Genomic DNA, 20683 nt, shown 5'->3' on the forward strand with positions numbered 1-20683 from the left:
TTAAAAAATCTCATATAACTGTAAATCATTTTCAATGTTGAATATATATAATATTTCATTGGGTTGGCTCATTTATTTTTATTTGGGGTGGTTCTTTGAGATGGAAATTAAGAACAAAAAAATATTTCCAGAAAACTTACCAGTCATATTTTTGTATAGTTTAAAACCATGATCCTTTATTGGCATGTAACACTTTGTTAAGATATTTCTAGACCAACATGTGGAAAGGGCGTAACAACCATTGCGATTTTCTGCTTCTCCTGTCCCTCCCGGGCATATCCCCAATTATTCATAAAATCTTTTATTTTCTTTTTTAAATTTTGAATCTTTTTTTTTGGGTGCTTCACTTATTTTGCAAAAGGATGGTCCTTTTTGTAGAAAATTAAATAAAAAAAAAACGATAATAGTATTTGTATTGTATTTTCCGTTAGGGTTGTTTTTTTGGAAATTAAGATCAAAAAATACTTCCATAAAATTCAACCAGGTAATCTTTTTCGTATAGCTTCAAGCCATGATTTCCTACAAATCTTTCGTTGACTTATCAATAATGAGATATTCTCTAATTATTATCTCTCCTCTCGTTCTATTTCATTTATCACGGCATCAATATAGTGATTAAAACCGATTTCTATCTACAGAATTAAATATTGTGGTACGGACTACCAAAGGGATTTATTTACTAGAGAGGTTCATCTCATTGTAAGATTTTGAAAAGTTTTGTGAGACTAAATTCAAATATTCGGGTAAATATTTATTCAGCTGTTTCTATGAAGAAGAAGAGTTAAGTTTGAAGAGTAGAACTGTTTCTTGAACCCCTAAGATGAAGAAGTTTTTCATTAATACGGTATTAGCAGATATAATTTACTTTTGCAATGGTCAAGGCCAAGCATGTCCGTACTGAGCGGATGAAATTTATGCTCTTTTGATTTACACCACCAAAATTATCGTATTCATGCAATCTTCCTACACTGAGCGAAAAAATCACTTCAATTCCACTGGAAATAATAAGTAGATTTTTTCCATCTAACTAAACATTTGAAACTTACATGGTTGGTTAGTGAAAATATTCCACTGGAAAAATCCAGTAGCATTCAAGTGAAATTTTTCACTACAAAATTTAATAAAATTTTAGTAAATTTTCAGTATATTTGGAACAACTTTTGGCCATTTTTGTTTTTGTTTTGTCTATTTCGAGATTATTAAAAAAATTGGTTTGTCTCCGTTTTATCGGAGACCCCCAAACGGTTCCCTAGTAAGGATGGAAACATAAAAATCACTGAACATATTGCCATCATCACACTCATGCTTGGTTCGTTAGTGATGGCTGACAATAATTCGCTTCATTTTTCATACATTCGACTTCAGTAAAACCCACTAGAAAATCATATACATTTTACAATACAATACAGTACCGTAATCCGGGGTATCATTGATCAGCGGGGTAACATTGATCGGCTTGACCCACCTCATAAAATGTTCAAACAAGCATTTTACATTGAATCAGTTTCTACTATAAAATGGTATATCGTAATCTGCTATCATTTAGCTATTAAACGACATGTAATTTATGAAAATTGAATTTCATAAACATTGAATTAAATCAATTTTTCCAAAACTGTGTTTCGTAACGCAATGAGATACACTGTCAAACATTCATGCTTGGCGTGAATACTAGATATAATATGAGGTTCGTAATCACTGTATTACTTCAATATGATATCCTAGAGTTGAATTTAATAAACGAATTTTCATGCTATTTTTCAGTAAAATTTACGATTTATTAAAAGTCGACTATCAATTCCTTAAGCCATTGCCTACCTTCAGGCGTTATTCGTGGTTTAGAGGATTTTAATCCTAAAATAACTTAAAAAGTACATTATTTGTAAGAATTTAGACAACATATTCGAAATCAGCGACCCCGAATTTAATAAGTAAGGGTATTTTCAACACAAATGAACATTGATCACTGACATGATCAATGTTACCCCAAATCAACACAATCGAAAATTAGATTTAAAAACCCTTTTAAACATGTTTTAAAGTTTTACAATACTTTTTCGAGTAGCTTAACACAAACTCAGAGGGCCAGTACTTCTTTTAAAAATATAAAACATGTAACATTTGCTTTGACAAGAGAATTATTTAAGAAAGACCGAAAATTCTGATCAATGTTACCCCGGATTACGGTACCAAATTTTCAACAGCTTTTCTTTGGAGTTTCACTAAGTTTTCAAGCGAATTTTACTTAATTCATTTGAACTCACTGAATACATCATTTTTGAACGGTCACTTGAGTTTTTCCAGTGAAACTAAAATGTATTTTCCTCTCAGTGTATCTTAACTGATAGAAGGATGTTGAAATAATTTAAATGTCTTTTCGAACTGTAAAAAAACCGCACCGCAGTACCACACTGAGCCAAAAGCCCAAAATCGCATATTTTGCCCTATAAATCGGGGTATAGCTCAAAATTGTGACGTGCTGGAGCAAATCTGAGCCCGGATTCGGATTCAGCGACCCAAAAACTGTCAGAGACACATAACTTTGCTTTTGAGACAGACCAAAATTTAATTTTTGTTTCGCCACACGCTATGTCTGAACCAGCAGATTATAAAAAAATAATGTACATCGGATTTTTTTTCCACCAAACATCAGCATTCAAGCTATATTTTCATTTGCAGAAGGTTTCAAAATATTCTATCGGTGAAAATTTTTCCATACATTTTGTATGGGAGAGAAATTGGCCGAAAATGAGAATTTCATGCAAATTTGTATGAAAAACATCTAAAAAGGTGAAAAAATCAAAATTTCCCCGATGAAATATTTTAAAACTTTCTGCATATGATAATATAGCATGAATTCTGACATTCTGTGGAAAGAAACCCGATGTACATTCAACTTTTATAATCTGCTAGTTGAGACATAGCGTGCGCCGTCTTATGTGCTCTCTCTTATCCGGAATCTTTGTTGGAAACTGATATTACGCAGAGGAATAGCAAAAAAGAAAAGGAAAATAAAAGTTCAAAAAATCAGATGTAATTTAATGTAATGTACCAAAAACCTATCAGCATGAATTTAGTAAATATCACAAAAACGTTCCCACTCTTCCGTTACTTCCCTTTTACTACGACCAGGCTTGTTCGCACTGAGCGTATGAAAATTATGCTCTATTGATTTACACCACCGAAATCATCGTATTTATGAAATCTTCCTATCTTAATTGATAAAAGGATGTTGAAATAATTTAAATGTCTTTTCGAACTGTCAAAAAACCGCACCGCAGTACCACACTGAGCACACGGAGAGAATTTCACTCGGGTGAATTTTAACGCTCCGTGCGGAACTGCGTTGAGGTGTTTTGACAGTTCGAAAAGACATTTAAATTATTTCCACATCCTTCTATCAGTTAAGATAGGAAGATTGCATGAATACGATAATTTTGGTGGTGTAAATCAATAGAGCATTAATTTCATTCGCTCAGTACGGACACGCTTGGCCATGACCATTGCAAAAGTAAATTATATCTGCTAATACCGCATTAATGAAAAACTTCCCCATCTTAGGGGTTCAAGAAACAGTTCTACTCTTCCAACTTAACTCTTCTTCCTCATAGAAACAGCTGAATAAATATTTACCCAAATATTTGAATTTAGTCTCACAAAACTTTTCAAAATCTTACAATGAGATGAACCTCTCTAGTAAATAAATCCCTTTGGTAGTCCGTACCACAATATTCAATTCTGTAAATCGGTTTTAATCACTATATTGATACCGTGATTAATGCAATAGAACGAAAGGAGATATAATAATTAGAGAATATCTCATTATAGATAAGTCACCGAAAGATTTGTAGAAAATCATGGCTTGAAGCTATACGAAAAAAATAACCTGGTTGAATTTTCTCGAAGTATTTTTTGATCTTAATTTCCAAAAAAAAACAACCCTAACGGAAAATACAATACAAATACTATTATCGTTTTTTTATTTAATTTTCTACAAAAAGGACCACCCTTTTGCAAAATAAGTGAAGCACCCAAAAAAAAAAAAAGATTCAAAATTTAAAATAGAAAATTAAAGATTTTATGAATAATTGGGGATATGCCCGGGAGGGACAGGAGAAGCAGAAAATCGCAATGGTTGTTACGCCCTTTCCACATGTTGGACTAGAAATATCTTAACAAAGTGTTACATGCCAATAAAGGATCATGGTTTTAAACTATACAAAAATATGACTGGTAAGTTTTCTGGAAATATTTTCTTGTTCTTAATTTCCATCTCAATGAACCACCCTAATTAAAAATAAATGAGCCACCCAAATGAAATATTATATATATTCAACATTGAAAATGACTTACAGGTATATAAGTGATTGTTTAATACTATTATCATATTTTTTAAATTTTTCTATAAAAAGGACCACCCTAATGCAAAATAAGTGAACCACCCTAGCGATATATGATATATAATATGCTAGCAGTTGCCAACGATGATATAAGACATGTTCCAGTACTATTGCTTTGAATATTTCAGCAACTAAATTCAAATCCTCCATTTCAAATTCATTTCACTCCCCCAACTCAAAAGTCCAAAAAGTCATTTTTTTCCAAAAAAAATTTTTGAGATAACACCAGATCTCGACGTTTCATGCACTTTTAAGGCATTTGGCATCAAAAAAAAATTTTCGATTTCGAAATTTTCATGTACCCCTACCTTGGGATATTTTTCGTGTTTCAAAACAGCCAAACTTTGACCGCTTTGGGCCACCCCTTAGCGAAGTCCGATTGAGCTGAAATTTTGCATGGGGACTTTTTTTGAGGAGACGAAACTTTTGAGCACTACCCGTTTTTGAAATTCGATGGTCAAATTTTTCCCATACATTCCATTGGCACCCTACTAATGACTTATGATTCTAAACCGTCCTAAATCTTCAAATGACTTTTATTCCTATGAATCATGAGCACTTTACAATTTATATATGTTTTATTCCATATTTAAAAGAATTATTTATAAAATTTTCCAACAAATCCCCTAAATGACACAAAAAAAAATTTCATTTCCCAGTATAAATGAAAGAAAAATTACCCTTTCAACATTTAAAATGGTTGAAATTAAAATAAATATCCTTTCCTAATGTTTTATGTGAAACATGTAAAACAATATATAAATATCCATATTTAACAAACAACAGTTATTTAAAACGTTCATTTAAATGTTTTTGAATTTAACAATTAAAAATTAATTTCGTAGAAATAATTCCCATATTCCCACATTATTTTATTTGACGATATTTTCTCATTTTTCTACTTTTTGTTAAAAGAGAACTTAGCTCTTATAATTGCTCCTAAAAAAATATGTTGATTAGTCTACCGATTACTTACCCATAATCGTTCCATTACATGATCTGCACGATTGCTTCTTCTTCCCGTGGCCGTTGCCTTTGAAATATCACCTCTTCGTCTCTTTCCTAACGTTTTTGTTGTTTGTACTGTTGAAAATCAAATAAAACTTTTCTATGCGTCTTCTTTTTGTAGAAAAATAAATGATTTATTACATTTTTTCAGCGCTTTTTTATTTTTATTTTTTTCTAACATTTTGTTTTCAGGCAATAACTTATCGATTGAGTCATTGATGCATGTTAATATTGAACTTTTTTATATTCTTGATACTTTGAAATGATCTCTTTCGTATTAAAAAACTTTGGAATAAACAAGATCATCATTCTTCTTATTATCTTTGCGAGCTATATTTGGCTGTTTTTTTTTTCATTCAAGAACTTTATTGTACTGTCACAGTACCGTACCTTGATGAGATCAGGAAGTTTGTTTTTCCTGGTGGTAGCTGGGTATACCAAACCAAACCATTTTTCATTTTTTTTTCTGTTCATTTTAACGCTTTCTTTTAGGATTGTTTCTTCTTTTTTTCATTTTCCATGGTCATGATTTTTTTGTTATTCATTCAAGTATCACTGAATTCAGTGTCTTGATGAATCAGGAATTCTTTTTTTCCTGAGGGTAGCTTGGTTTACCAGACCGGACCATTGATTTATTTATTTTTTATTTCTGGACCCAAGGTATTGATTATTGTTTAATGGCTTATTTATTATTCATTCATGAACTATGTGTATCAATGGATACAGTACCTTGATGAAATCAGGAATGCTGCATTCCTGGGTAGTTAGGTTTACCAAACCTTTGATATTCTGTACCTTCGTAATGTGGACAAAACAATTGCATATTTTTCATTCTCAAACATCTCTTTCAATATACTCTGCACACTCATCCTGGTCTGATCACAACCTTGTCCAAACATTCATTTTCGCAAACGAACTAAACAAATTGATTAAAACTATTTTCTTAATTTCGCTCAAAATGGTACAGAATTCGACGTTTATTCGGAAAAATCCGTGCATGCATTTGTTAATTATTCAGTGATAATTCGTTCGCCAAAAACATAGTTTAAATTATATGCCATGTTTTTTTTAAATTTATTTCCGATGTATATTTTCATCCTTATCTATATCCCTTGGTGTACCTTGGTTGCTCACATGACTTTGTGTCGTACTGTTTTTTCTATAATGGTTTTGTATTAGCCTCTACTTTCGTGTGTCTATCCCATTGTTATTATTTTTCATGCTTCTTTCAAATTAGGATTATTCATCGCTCGACTTGTGAATATTTTATTTTGAATGATCGAATATGTCCGTCCATTTTCCAAACGTATTCCATTCATTATAGGAATCACTGATCCATTTTCGATAAAACTGTCCATAACTTCATTTATTTTTTTAAACATTTTAAACATGCATCAATGTTCGTTATTATGAGTAGCTTAGATTCTCGATCAAATTATTTATCGATGAATAGGTTTGTAAATCTATAAGACCTTGTCTTTTGTTCAAAGCATTATTTAAGCATTGATAGCGTGCCTGATGCAGGAATAAAAACAGTAAGTGTATTCATTTCTTTTTACCAAACTTTTCTCGTAATAGCCGCTAGTGTACCTCTCAAACCTGTTATTATATGTTTTTCTTATTAAAATCTCAATGTTGATAAATGTTGAAAATTATACAATATCTCTTTTTCAATTTTAATTATAATGCAAATGTTTATTTTTTTTATTGTGTTTATCTATGAAAAAAATATAAGTTCTGATTTGTCTTTTTGTTCAACCAGTTGTATTTGTTCCTGTATATTAAACAAAATCACAAACTTCACTTATATTGAGACTTAATCAATATATTTTCTTAAGCGATTGTTATGGATTTTTTCTAGCTTATTTCCAACTTTAATAATTGAAGTTTGCTCGCTTGGCAAATCTACAACTTCATATGGACCTCGCCATAATTTTTGCAGCTTTTTACCAGCTCCTATTGGATTGGTTTTAATCAAAACTAGTTCTCCCCACATTGGTTGCCAATTACTAGATTGCTGATCATAAATTTCCTTTCCCTTCATTTTAGAGGCAATCAAGTTTTCTTTAGCTTTACTATGAATATTTCTGAAATTTGCCTTAAGTTCATCAGAATAATCTGCGTAATTCAATTCATTATTATTTGAACAGTAAATAGAACTTGGGATTCTTGCTTTTCTCCCGTAAAGTAATTCATATGGGGAATAGCCCGTTGAAGAATTGATTGTCGTATTATATTCGAATGTGAAGAATGGAAGCAGTTGATCCCAAATTAACGGATTACTTCCAATGTACTGTCTGAGGTAAATTTTCAATTCCCTGTTCGATCGTTCCACTAAATTAGCTTGTGGATGGTATGCGCTAGTTGTGATCTTTTTGATTTTCAATATTTTGCACACATTTTTCATCAACGAACTTACAAAGTTTGATCCGTTATCGGTGACTAATTCTAAAGGAGTCTCGAAACGACAAATAAAATTTTCAACGAATGCTTTTGCAACTGTGTAACTTTCCTGATTCTCCATTGGCACCACAGTTAAAAACCTTGTTAAATCATCTTGTATTACCAAACCATATCTATTACTTTCATCGGATACTGGTAAAACCACAATGTCCATGTAGATTTTCTGAAAAGGTTCTTCTGAAGTTGTTGTGATTTTCATTGGTATACGATTCGTGTGCCATATTTTATTCTTTTGGCAGGAGTCACATTGTCTAACATAATTCTGAATATCTTTTTTCATATTTTCCCAAACAAACAATGGGCTTAAACGTTTAAACATTCTTTCACTTCAAACATGGCCTCCTAGTGGAGCATCATGAAATTCTTTCAGGATTGTTTCTCTATTTCTTGGCTCCACAAAGATTCTTTCTGAATTGGGACTATGTAAATGAAAGAAAATATTGAATTTCTTTGCAATATGACACAACATATCTAAATTTTGAGCAGCTTTTATTTTTCTGAATGCAATAAGTTGAATGTTTGTGACAGAATTTGAAATGCTCAAAATATCTTTCAAGATGTTTTTCAAACTGTTGAATAAATCGCCAGAGTCCAAAATGGATTGTTTCGATCCATTCATAATAATCCCCCAGAGTTTTTCCTTTGGCATGGAAATTATGTCGCCTGTACGAAAATCTTTAAACCCATGTGGTAGATCAATTAATTCACGCAGTTCTTTGAATGCAGTCCTGCTATTTAAAATGACTATTGTAGCATCAACTTCATCCAATTCCATTTTATTTTTATTGAATTTAAGCAAATTATAATCAACTTCAGAATCCAAAGTTTCTTCCTCATCTTTATTTTGTTCCACATTTAATGAATCATCAAAACTGATATTGATCTTCGTTAGATCGTTAAATGCTGTATCATCGTCACGGCTTCGTATCTGATTATGATTCTGTTGATCATCACTTGGGCTTTGCTTGTCATCAGTTTTCTCCGAATCACTTTTATTATCCGACAAATGCTGTGACGGAGATTTAACAGTATTATTCTGAATCTGACATCTTTTTTGAAAACGTGTCAAAACTCCAATTAAATTAGACTCTTGTTTTGATACTTCCTCATTTTTATATAGTTGACTACTAATTTTCTGTTTACCTTTTGGTTGTTCAAGCCTGGATAAGAAGTCTGCAACTACATTTTCCTTACCTTGCTTGTATCTTATTTCACAATTTAAACCTTGAATTTTCAGCTTCAGTTTAGAAAGTGTTGGAGAGTTTTCTTTTAGCCTCCATATGGCAATCAATGGCCTGTGGTCCGTGTACACAATAAATTTTTGATTGAAAACAAAATGTTTAAAATAGTCAATAGCCCATACAATCGCAAGTAATTCTTTCTCAATTGTGTAATATTTTAATTCGGCACCAATCAATGCTCTACTTGCATAAGCTATGGGATGATCATTGGTTTTTTCATTAGATAAAACTGCTCCAATAGCGTAATTGCTTGCATCAGTTGTGATAACAAATGTATCATCATAATTTGGTCTGACTAAAATAGGTTCTGAAATCAATGCTTCTTTTAACTTGTTAAATGCCACATCACATTCTTCGTTCCAGATAAATTTAACATTTTTCTTTAACAAATTATTCAAAGGCTTTCTTAAATCTGCCATGTTAGGAATAAATTTACCATAAAAGTTTACTGTTCCTAAGAACGATCGAACGCCTCTAACGTTTTTTGGTTGATCCATTTTCTGAATTGACCTAATATTTTCATCTGTAGGTCTTATTCCATTTTTGTCGATAATGTGTCCTAGGTATTTGATTTCAGTTTTTAATAAATTGCATTTCTCTGGTTCTAATTTCAAATTATGTCTTTCAAGTGCTTCTAATACTTTGTATAGATTTTCATTATGCTCTTCAATTGTTTTACCGAATATAACAATATCATCCAGGTAAACAAAAGCTTTTACTGGCTGAATTTCATATAAAATGGTGTTCATCAATCTTTGAAATGTTGATGGACTGTTTTTCAATCCCATTGGCATGCGATTGAATTCAAAATGGCCTTTTGATGTGGAAAATGCTGTTTTTGGAGCATCTTTAGGATTAATTGGAATTTGATAAAATCCAGATTTTAAATCTATTGAAGAAAAGTATCGACTGTCACCTATGTTATCTAGAATTTCATTTATTAAAGGAATGGGAAATACAAACTGTTTTGTTATTGTGTTTAATGCTCTATAATCTACTACAATTCGGTATCTTTTATTTCCATTTGCGTCATTTTTTTTGGGCACACACAAAACTGGAGCATTCCATGGACTTTTACTTGGCTTTATAATGCCTAATTTTAGCATTTCATCTATTTGTTCGTCGATGTGTTTTTTAGTTGCTTCTGGCATTCTATATTGTCTTTTGTTAATTGGTATATTTGTGGTTGTTTCGATTTCGTGTGTAGCCATGTTTGTATGTGTTAACTTGTCTCCGTTAATATAAAAAAGTTTATTAAAACGATTAATTGTTGATTTCATATCTCCATATAAATCTTGCTCGAGATGATTCAAATTAATAATGGACAATAATTTATTAATACGTTCTTTTCCATCTAATGGTTTAAGGTTTTTAAATTCTACTAGATCACAATCCTTATCATGATCTAGATCTAATTCTATTTGATATTGATTATCGTCTTCTATATAATGTGAGGATTGTTTGTAATAATTTATAAAGTGATTTTCTTGATTAAAAATATTCTGTAAATTATCGTTTTCTAGTTCATCTCTTATTTGCTTATAATATTCAGGAATTTCAATGTTTTTGATTTCAGTAGGTTTCTTTAATACAATATAATCAAAATTTTGACTAACTAACAAAGTATGTTGTTTTAGAAAATTAGCTCCAATAATTCCCGAAACAGGAAGATTTTCTACAACATAAAATTTTGTAATGTAAACTGAATTTCCCAAAAGCAGTTGTAACTTTATTGAACCAAGAGTTGATTGGGAAGTACTACAAATTCCTGTTATTGAGATTTTATCTTTTCTATTAATATTATAAATTCCACACGCGTATAAACATTTTTTTAGGATTAAATTTTTACATGCTCCTGAATCAAGTAAGAATTTAATTTGGTTCTGTGGTTTGTTTGGCATTGGCATTCTTAAAAAGAATTGTTTTCTTTTTGTATATAATATTGGTAAAATTTCATGAGGTTGATTTAAATTGGAGAACATTTTTATATAATTATTAGGGATATTAAGCGTTCTTTTGCTACTATAGTTATGAATGTAATTTTTGAACGAATTGTTATCGATTAAGCGTCCATTGAATAATTTCTTTGTATTTTGGGGATTTCGGACGCTTATATGATTGAAAGCCCCATATTTCAGTTTTTCTGATGATTATAACTGGGAATTTGATATTTGGTATTATATTGCCTGTTGAATCTTTGATTTCGTGGATTCATTCGGTTCCCAAAGTTGGTTTTATTATCCTTGGAAAACTATTGAACATGTTGTGAATAATTATTTCGGTAGTATTGTGGATGATTAAAAGTTTGATTAGTTCTGCCGACATTTTGGGGTAAATATTGTTTGGAATTATTACTTCTGCATGTTTGATCAAAACTGTAATGATAGTTTTGGTTTTTGAAATTATTCCTAAAATTTGATTGATTGTAATTCTTGCCGTAATTGTTTGTACGATATTGATTTGAACTAGACGCTTGATTTCTGAAACTATCATTGAAATTCGTGTAATTTGTATTCAAATGTTGTTTAGAGATTCTGCATGATTTAAGTCGTTGTTCTATATCTTCCATTTGCTCACATTCTATACATTCTTCTTGTAAGAAAAGTAAAAGATTTTTAAAAGATTGTCCTCTTTGGGTTTTAGCTAATTGCTTTAAGTTTGAATTGCGTAATCCGCTCAAGAAATGAATTTTCAAACTTCGTTCGGGGAATGAAGGTTGAGCTTGTCCTAGGGGTTCTATGGATTGAATAGATTCCAGAATTTCTAGTGCTCTTTCTTTATAGTGTTTGAAAGATTCATTATATCCTTGTTCAAGAGTTTCAATTTTTTGTAAAATTTCTTCTGCAGATGAAATTATTGAAAATTCTTTTAATAGGTTTCTTTTCACTTCTGGCCATGTTTGTCCTTTAATTCTGTTTATGCATTTCAAAGCTTTTTCTTTTAATTTTAGAAGAACTACATTAATTAATGATGCATGACTCTCATTAGGTGGAATTTGTGCTGCGAAATATTCTAATTGGTATTTAAAAGGATCTAATTCTTCAGGCAATCCAGTAAATTCAGGAATGCATTGAATAGCAAGTTGCATTGGAAAAGAAAAATTTCCAGTTGTGTTATGCATTTGAAAAGCTGCTTTAAAGTTATTATTAAATAAATTTGAAAAACCAGGATCAAGAGTATTTGATACTTTTTCTTCACTTCCTCCAGATGCATTTTCTTCATCACCTTCATTGGATAAATTCGTATTTTGGGTATTTGTTCTTATGGTATTGCTCAGAAAACTCAGTGCTTCTTCAATTTTTGCTTTTACCCTTTTGTGGTTTTCTAATAATTTACTCTGTTGACTTTCATCAGCCTTTGTCATGTATTTCCTAACAATGCTGTCATATTCTTCCCACCTATCTTTAAAATATGTTATTTTTTCATTAGTATTCTCCGTACTTCTTGAGCGATTGATTGATTTTTTCAAATTATTCAATTCGCCCGTAATGTAGGATTCAATATTTTCCAAAATAGACATTTTGTAGAATGAAACGATCCAGTTGAGAAATATGCAAAAAATAGAATTTGTTTAGGAAAATAATCGGTACTTACCAAATTATTATTGAATTATTCATTTTATGAATTCACAAAGATTTTATTAACTATTTTTAAACTAACGGTTAAAATCGCGCACAACAAAAACTTTTTCACTAACGAGAAACGAAAAATAATGTGCAGACACTCTTGAAAAAAAATCTGGAAAGAAACAATATCGGGTTAAATTTAAAATAAACCTGGAAGAATAAAAACAAAAAAAATTATTTGATTTAAAAATGTTATTATCAAATTTACTTTTCTTTTTTTTCACATAAATAATTGTATAGATATGTATATGTATATTTTTTTTTGAAAATCGGAATAAAATAGACCAGTAGTATAACGAAAAATGAAAAAAATAAAACAGGATGACTCTTGTCGTTGGTTAGCAAAAAACAGGCCAGAGCTCTACAGGTAATCCGTTGAGGCTCGAAACGGTATCCGTAACAGATTACCGGAAGGGTCCGTTTACGGATCGAATCGATGAGACACACTGTTTGAAACTCTTGTTAATGCTATGTATATTTTTTTCTGGCAATAGGTTATCCGTGTGCAGTCGTCCGGTATCCACTTTAGATTACCTTGGGTAGGGTCTAATTATGGAGCGGAACGAAGGGATTAACTTGTATTGCCTGGCAAAAGTAATCCTGATTCATTCAAAATTATACTAAGTTTATCACTTTTCCTTCCGAATTTCACAAAAAAAAAAATCACTGATCACTGGTTTTGATTTTATACACTGGTCAAAAATGGCGTACCAAATCCGAAAAAATATTGCGGAAGTTTCCGCTGTCACCAACTTGCAATCGCCCCAATCTCGAGCGATTGTAAAAAAAATTAAAAAATGTACTTTTCGGATGTGATATTTTGTGGAAAAGCTAAATGAATCCTTAAAATAGGTTATTTATTAGTTCTTATACTTAGCTGCGTTTTCCATGTCAGATTTTCAGGAGCTTAATGATTACTCTTCCTGTTTTCTTCTTTTTTTCACAAACAAAAAACAAACTTCCTAGTCTAATGCTATGTCTTCACTATACACTTCAATATCACTTCCTAAGAACTCCCTAAGCTCTGTAACGACTCAACTTCTTAATAACAACTCTTGAAAAAAATTCTAAGCACTTCCTCGATCAAGGGTCCGGCAGCGGTTTTTATATCCTGAGATTTCAACCTACACATCAACTCTCATTACAATACATATGCACTACACTTTTCAATCATCCCCACTCTGGAATAAGAAAAGAATCCTGGAGTTCCTGAGCTGGAAAGAGATGTGCATATATCCTTCTTTCAATTGTGCTGTTTCCCCATATGATGTCTTTTTGAATCAAAGAGATTCATTTGACCAATCATATTCATCATATTTCCCCTTTTGGTTGATTACATGAACTCAAACGGTTCATTTGACCAATCGCATTCCAAAATTTTCCCCCCGAACTTGCATGCGTTTCAGCCCCTGCGCCTAGAAAACATCTTGAGCTCGGGATAAACTTTGATTTTTCATGGCGAGTTAAAAACAAACATTGAATCTAATGTAAACTTCGATTCTATTGGAACCCAACCCGTTTCTACACACCAAAAGTATATTTTCAAACCGATAGTTTTTCTCGTCCTTCCATCGGAATATTTATCCGTGACGAATGGAAGGGAGAGATCGGATCCACGATCGGTCTTGATCGGTATACGGGTCCCACAGAATATCCCTAAAGAGTGGTGGGGAGAGTTCGGTTCAACTTCGGAATTTTTATCCGTGACGAATGAAAGAGAGAGATCGGATCCACGATCGGTCTTGATCGGGATACGGGTCCTACAGAATATCCCTAAAGAGTGGTGGGGAGAGATCGGTTCAACTTCGGTATATTTTTCCGTGATAAATGGAAGGGAGAGATCGGATCTGTATTCGTTAAACTTCGGAATATTTATCCGTGATGAATGGAAGGGAGAGATCGGGTTCATATTCGTTCATGTTCGTCATAGTTATTCATGAAATATGGTGGGGTATTCTAGTCCATATTTGCAACCCCTACCCATAAATAAAATTCCACTACAAATAAAATAAGTGTGGACCCAAACACTATTAATACAAAGTGGTGGGGATAAGATCTAATCCGCCCAGTCAACACACGATCGCATATGATGTTGAATAGGATGCTAAAGTGGAGGCGATATGCGTACACTTTACACGCAATTAAATGGAAGCAGGTACGCATATGGCCTCCACTTTAGCATCCTATTCAACATCATTTACGACTTTGTGTTAACTGGGCGTGATGTAAATGATGTTTCCCAATTGACTGATTCGTACTCAAATATATGAAGAAAATGTCTCGTACTCAAATTCGTTCGAGAACCTCTGTAGCACGAATACTCATAATCACAGTCGGACCGATTGTTCCTTACCCCAGGTTCTCGCTTTGAACGAGTGGCTAAATCTATGCCTTAAATGAATCAGTAGATGTCTTTATCCATCGATACATAGGCCACGTTCCGTAAGAGGTAATCTGTTCTAAATGGAAGAACAAAAAGAAAACTCAAGACGGACTGTCGCTTGCAACACGCATTGCGTTTTGATCGCGCGTCCGATCGATATTTCTCCAAACATAAACAACTCTCAGCTAAACGCCAAACTATCGGTGATCATTCTAGAGGAAGAGTGTTTATAAATATTGTCGCATATGGTGTATGCAAAGTTTTCTCCCCTTGAACTTGAAAAGTATTCAATGTCAGGGCTATATGTGGCTTGTTATGCTCGCAGTGGCGAGTGGATCTAGGCCAAATCGATTCAATGCTAATTGATTGACCAAAGTAAATTTGGACACTCAAAAACATACAACTGCTGCTTTGAATCAAATATGCCAACTTGTAACAAACTGCCTTTTTACAATGGGCAGTTTGTTGCAGTGGAAGCAGAAAGAGCCATACTCAATATCAGAGAGAATAGTCGTTTTGTAAAGTTTTATGAGGTCTTCCGGGTGAGCACCCCACCATGTTCCGGTAATTGTGCGTAGAAAATTTCGCCTTTGGCGTTTTCCAATCGATACCGATTTGGTTTTATTGTTGCTGTTCTTTGTTGTGCTGTTGTTGCGAAGAGTTTAATCTTACCTAGTTTGGATAGTGGCTACGGTTAGGATAGCTCAGATCAATCTTCAGCATAAAAGAATAGCCACGATCAATCTTTGCAGACTTATGCAAAATGGTACAAGAACCTTACTTTCGTAAGGGAAATTTCTATCTAGGAAACCTTGTGAACCCGGTGTTTGCCACTTTCAGTAAACATGAAATGGCAAACTCGCGTGTCATGCCTCGAGCCTGTGTGCTTGTCAACAACGCAATAGTTGCAACACTCATCTCTGAACTAACCACCAGAGATGTATGTGCTATCACAATGGATGTATCTGTTGGAAACCTCAACAGGAAATGCGTCTATTGTTCTGTGTATTTACCGCATGATGAACTATCCCCTACGGATGCTTTCAAACAAGTCATCGCATACTGCACTTCAAATGTGAATCGAGAAGTAGTGATCCTCACGGATTCAGCAAGCTGTTTGTTCGCTCTCGAGACAGGAACATCAAAACACCCGTGGATCCAAGAGATTGAAAACATTGCACAAAATAAGTCAGTTCGATTCTGTTGGATTCCCGGACACGCCGGCATTCCTGGTAACGAGGCAGCCGATCGACTAGCGAATGAGGCAAGAACAGATCCAGCAGTTGAAGTGCCGATTCCGGGTGAAGACGCGTTAAGGACGATAAAGCAAGCGATACGACAACGATGGGAGAACAACTGGTTCGAAACACGAGAGGCGAAGCTGAGAGAAATCAAACACGATACGTACCGGTGGACAGATCACGGCAATGCAGCCGACCAGCGAGTGCTTACACGCCTGCGGATAGGCCATACACGCCTGACACACACGTTCCTTCTGAAGAAGGAACCCCCACCAACATGCGAGTGCTGCGGAACTACACTGGACGTGCGACACGTGATTTTGAATTGTAGAAAATATGAAAGGGAGCGACAGGAGAATAATATTGGAACGACGAGTTTACGAGACGCCTTATCAAACGAGGAAGAAAAAACAACTAGGATTCTGAAATTTTTGCGCGACTCGGAATTGTACAAGCTACTGTAGACTTAGAATAACAAATTGCAAATGAGTGATTTTTTTTTGCGATACGAGATTTGCGAACAATTGTAATAGAATAACAAATAGTAATCAAAATGTGAATTAGACCGTGCGACATGAATGCACCCTTCCGGTGTAAAATGTCGGAAATAAACAAATAAACAAACAAACATTATTATTATTATTATTATTATTATTATTATTATTATTATTATTATTATTATTAATATTAATATTATTATTTTTATTATTATTATTATTATTATTATTATTATTATTATTATTATTATTATTATTATTATTATTATTATTATTATTATTATTATTATTATTATTATTATTATTATTATTATTATTATTATTATTATTATTATTATTATTATTATTATTATTATTATTATTATTATTATTATTATTATTATTATTATTATTATTGTTATTATTATTATTATTATTATTATTATTATTATTATTATTATTATTATTATTATAATTATTATTATTATTATTATTATTATTATTATTATTATTATTATTATTATTATTATTATTATTATTATTATTATTATTATTATTATTATTATTATTATTATTATTATTATTATTATTATTATTATTATTATTATTATTATTATTATTATTATTATTATTATTATTATTATTATTATTATTATTATTATTATTATTATTATTATTATTATTATTATTATTATTATTATTATTATTATTATTATTATTATTATTATTATTATTATTATTATTATTATTATTATTATTATTATTATTATTATTATTATTATTATTATTATTATTATTATTATTATTATTATTATTATTATTATTATTATTATTATTATTATTATTATTATTATTATTATTATTATTATTATTATTATTATTATTATTATTATTATTATTATTATTATTATTATTATTATTATTATTATTATTATTATTATTATTATTATTATTATTATTATTATTATTATTATTATTATTATTATTATTATTATTATTATTATTATTATTATTATTATTATTATTATTATTATTATTATTATTATTATTATTATTATTATTATTATTATTATTATTATTATTATTATTATTATTATTATTATTATTATTATTATTATTATTATTATTATTATTATTATTATTATTATTATTATTATTATTATTATTATTATTATTATTATTATTATTATTATTATTATTATTATTATTATTATTATTATTATTATTATTATTATTATTATTATTATTATTATTATTATTATTATTATTATTATTATTATTATTATTATTATTATTATTATTATTATTATTATTATTATTATTATTATTATTATTATTATTATTATTATTATTATTATTATTATTATTATTATTATTATTATTATTATTATTATTATTATTATTATTATTATTATTATTATTATTATTATTATTATTATTATTATTATTATTATTATTATTATTATTATTATTATTATTATTATTATTATTATTATTATTATTATTATTATTATTATTATTATTATTATTATTATTATTATTATTATTATTATTATTATTATTATTATTATTATTATTATTATTATTATTATTATTATTATTATTATTATTATTATTATTATTATTATTATTATTATTATTATTATTATTATTATTATTATTATTATTATTATTATTATTATTATTATTATTATTATAGAGTTTTGGCACTTCTCAGCAAAAATTGCTGGAAACTTTCACCTACCCCGGGCAATCGGAATGCCAAAGGGGATTAGGCTCTGTGGATCTCATTAGCCGGTTTTTTAGCTTATCCTAATGAGTCTGCTTTTGGATGTACTTTCAGTTGTGATGATTCAGGAACCGCCTAACTATACTACAGGTTCCAAGAATCACCGCTTTCAGGATGCTGTTCAGGTCCTTCTTCAGTTCCAGCTCGTCTAGGGACCTCAGGAGAGATTTAGGGACAACTCCGGTTGCCGAGAGGACAACCGGAACTATACGGACGTCCTCCTGGTGCCACATCTGCTTCAACTCCTCCGCTAGGTCGTGGTACTTGGTTATCTTGCCGGAGAACGTTGATTGGACATTATGGTCTAACGGTACAGCGATGTCGATGAGAGTTACTCGCTTCATCCTTTTGTCGAAAACCACAATGTCAGGCCGGTTGGCACGAATGAGGACGTCCGTAATGATCTCGCGATCCCAGTACAGCTTTATGCAACTATTTTCCAGAACCGGGTCCGGCTGGTACTTCTAGTAGGGTACAAATCTGTCGACCAAGTTGTGCTTTAAAGCAAGCTGTTGGTGCACAATCTTGGCAACTTCGTTGTGACGATCGAGGTAAGCTGATCCAGCTAACACTGAACAGCCTGCAACGACATGCTCGATCGTTTCCCCTACTGAATTACACTTCCTACAACGGTCCTTCACGTCCTCGTGCAATATGTACCGCCGATAGTTCTTCGTCGCAATTACCCGGTCCTGGATGGCTACCATGAAACCTTCTGTTTCTGAGAACAGGTCACCCCGCACCAGCCACGCGTTTGACGCCGCCTTATCGATGTGCTCGAGTTCCAGTTGATGGGGGTGCGTCCCATGCAACTCCTTTTGCTTCCACGTTACGATCATCTCGTCGACGGTCTTGATGTCGCAGTTCAGCTGATAATCCTCCTGCGCCAGATGCAGGGCGCTGTAACCGTGGTCAGCTTCACATACAGTGCGGTACATTTCGTGACGGTTCTGGCTTTCTACGAAATATGCCCGCAGCTGCTGGATCTGGGAGACACATAGTGCCTGGATATCGGTGACGCCTCTTCCTCCTACTGCGCGTGGCAGGGTGACTCTCTCAATGGACGACTTTGGATGGCGCATGCGGTGCATGGTGAACGCCACTCGTACTGCTCGTTCTAACGCCTCGAGGTCAGTCTTGGTCCACTTTACCACCCCAAAGCTGTAGGTCAACAGGGGCACAGCAAACGTGTTGATCGCCTTCACCTTGTTGCCGGCTGACAGAAAGCTCCTCAGAACACAGTTGACACGATGCAAGAACTTGTCCTGCAGTTCCTTCTTGATCGCTGTGTGGCGAATACCTCTAAGTTGCAGGAAGCCGAGGTACTTGTACACTTCGCCTTCAACCATATTCCGAATCTCCTCCTGTTCGTTGACGCGGAAACAGCTGGCGTCCACTACTTGACCCCGGCGAAGATGGACTGAACGACATTTGTCAATTCCAAACTCCATCCGGATGTCGTTGCTGAACACCGTCACAAGCTGCAACAGTTGATGCAGCCTCTGTACTGATTCCGCAAACAGCTTCAGGTCGTCCATAAAGAAGGTGTGGGTTATTCTTGTACTCCTTCCCCCACTTTTCAGTTGGTAGCCATAGTTGCATTGGTTGAGTGCTCTGCTGAGGGGGTTCATTGCAAGACAGAACCATAGCGGACTGAAGGTATCGCCTTGAAATATACCCCTCCTGATGCTGAGAGTTCTGGACCGCAACACAGCTGTTCCGTCGGTGATTTGTAGGGACGTGCTCCACATCCCCATCGCGTGTTGCATCAGCCTGATGACGTTCCCGTCTACCTTGTACAACTGCAGCACCTTAAGAAGGTACGAGTGCGGCACTGAGTCGTACGCCTTCTTGTAGTCGATGTAAGCCATGCTCAGGTTCCTCTGCTTATCGGTGGCTTGACCCACAATGACTGCATCTATAATGACCTGATCTTTGCAGCCTTGCGTGTTTTTGCGACACCCTTTTTGTTCTTCGGTCATCACGTTGTTGGCATCGCAGTGGGTTTGTATCCTCCTCGCTATCACCGACGACAGCACTTTGTACAGACTCGAAA

At 32.5% G+C, this 20683-nt stretch overlaps 1 protein-coding gene across 1 annotated transcript; it reads right to left on the reverse strand.

Annotated features, from left to right (window-relative positions):
• Positions 1-17177: 17177 nt before the first annotated feature.
• On the reverse strand, positions 17178-17756 carry LOC134291239 (uncharacterized protein DDB_G0287625-like; the record flags this gene model as incomplete). The annotated part of the gene is made up of 1 exon (XM_062858741.1): positions 17178-17756. A coding segment is annotated over one exon (579 nt), but the record flags the coding sequence as incomplete, so codon positions are not given.
• Positions 17757-20683: the final 2927 nt, after the last annotated feature.

This window comes from Aedes albopictus, chromosome 3 (genome assembly GCF_035046485.1).
Source record: "Aedes albopictus strain Foshan chromosome 3, AalbF5, whole genome shotgun sequence".
Classification (NCBI taxonomy): Eukaryota; Metazoa; Arthropoda; class Insecta; order Diptera; family Culicidae; genus Aedes; species Aedes albopictus.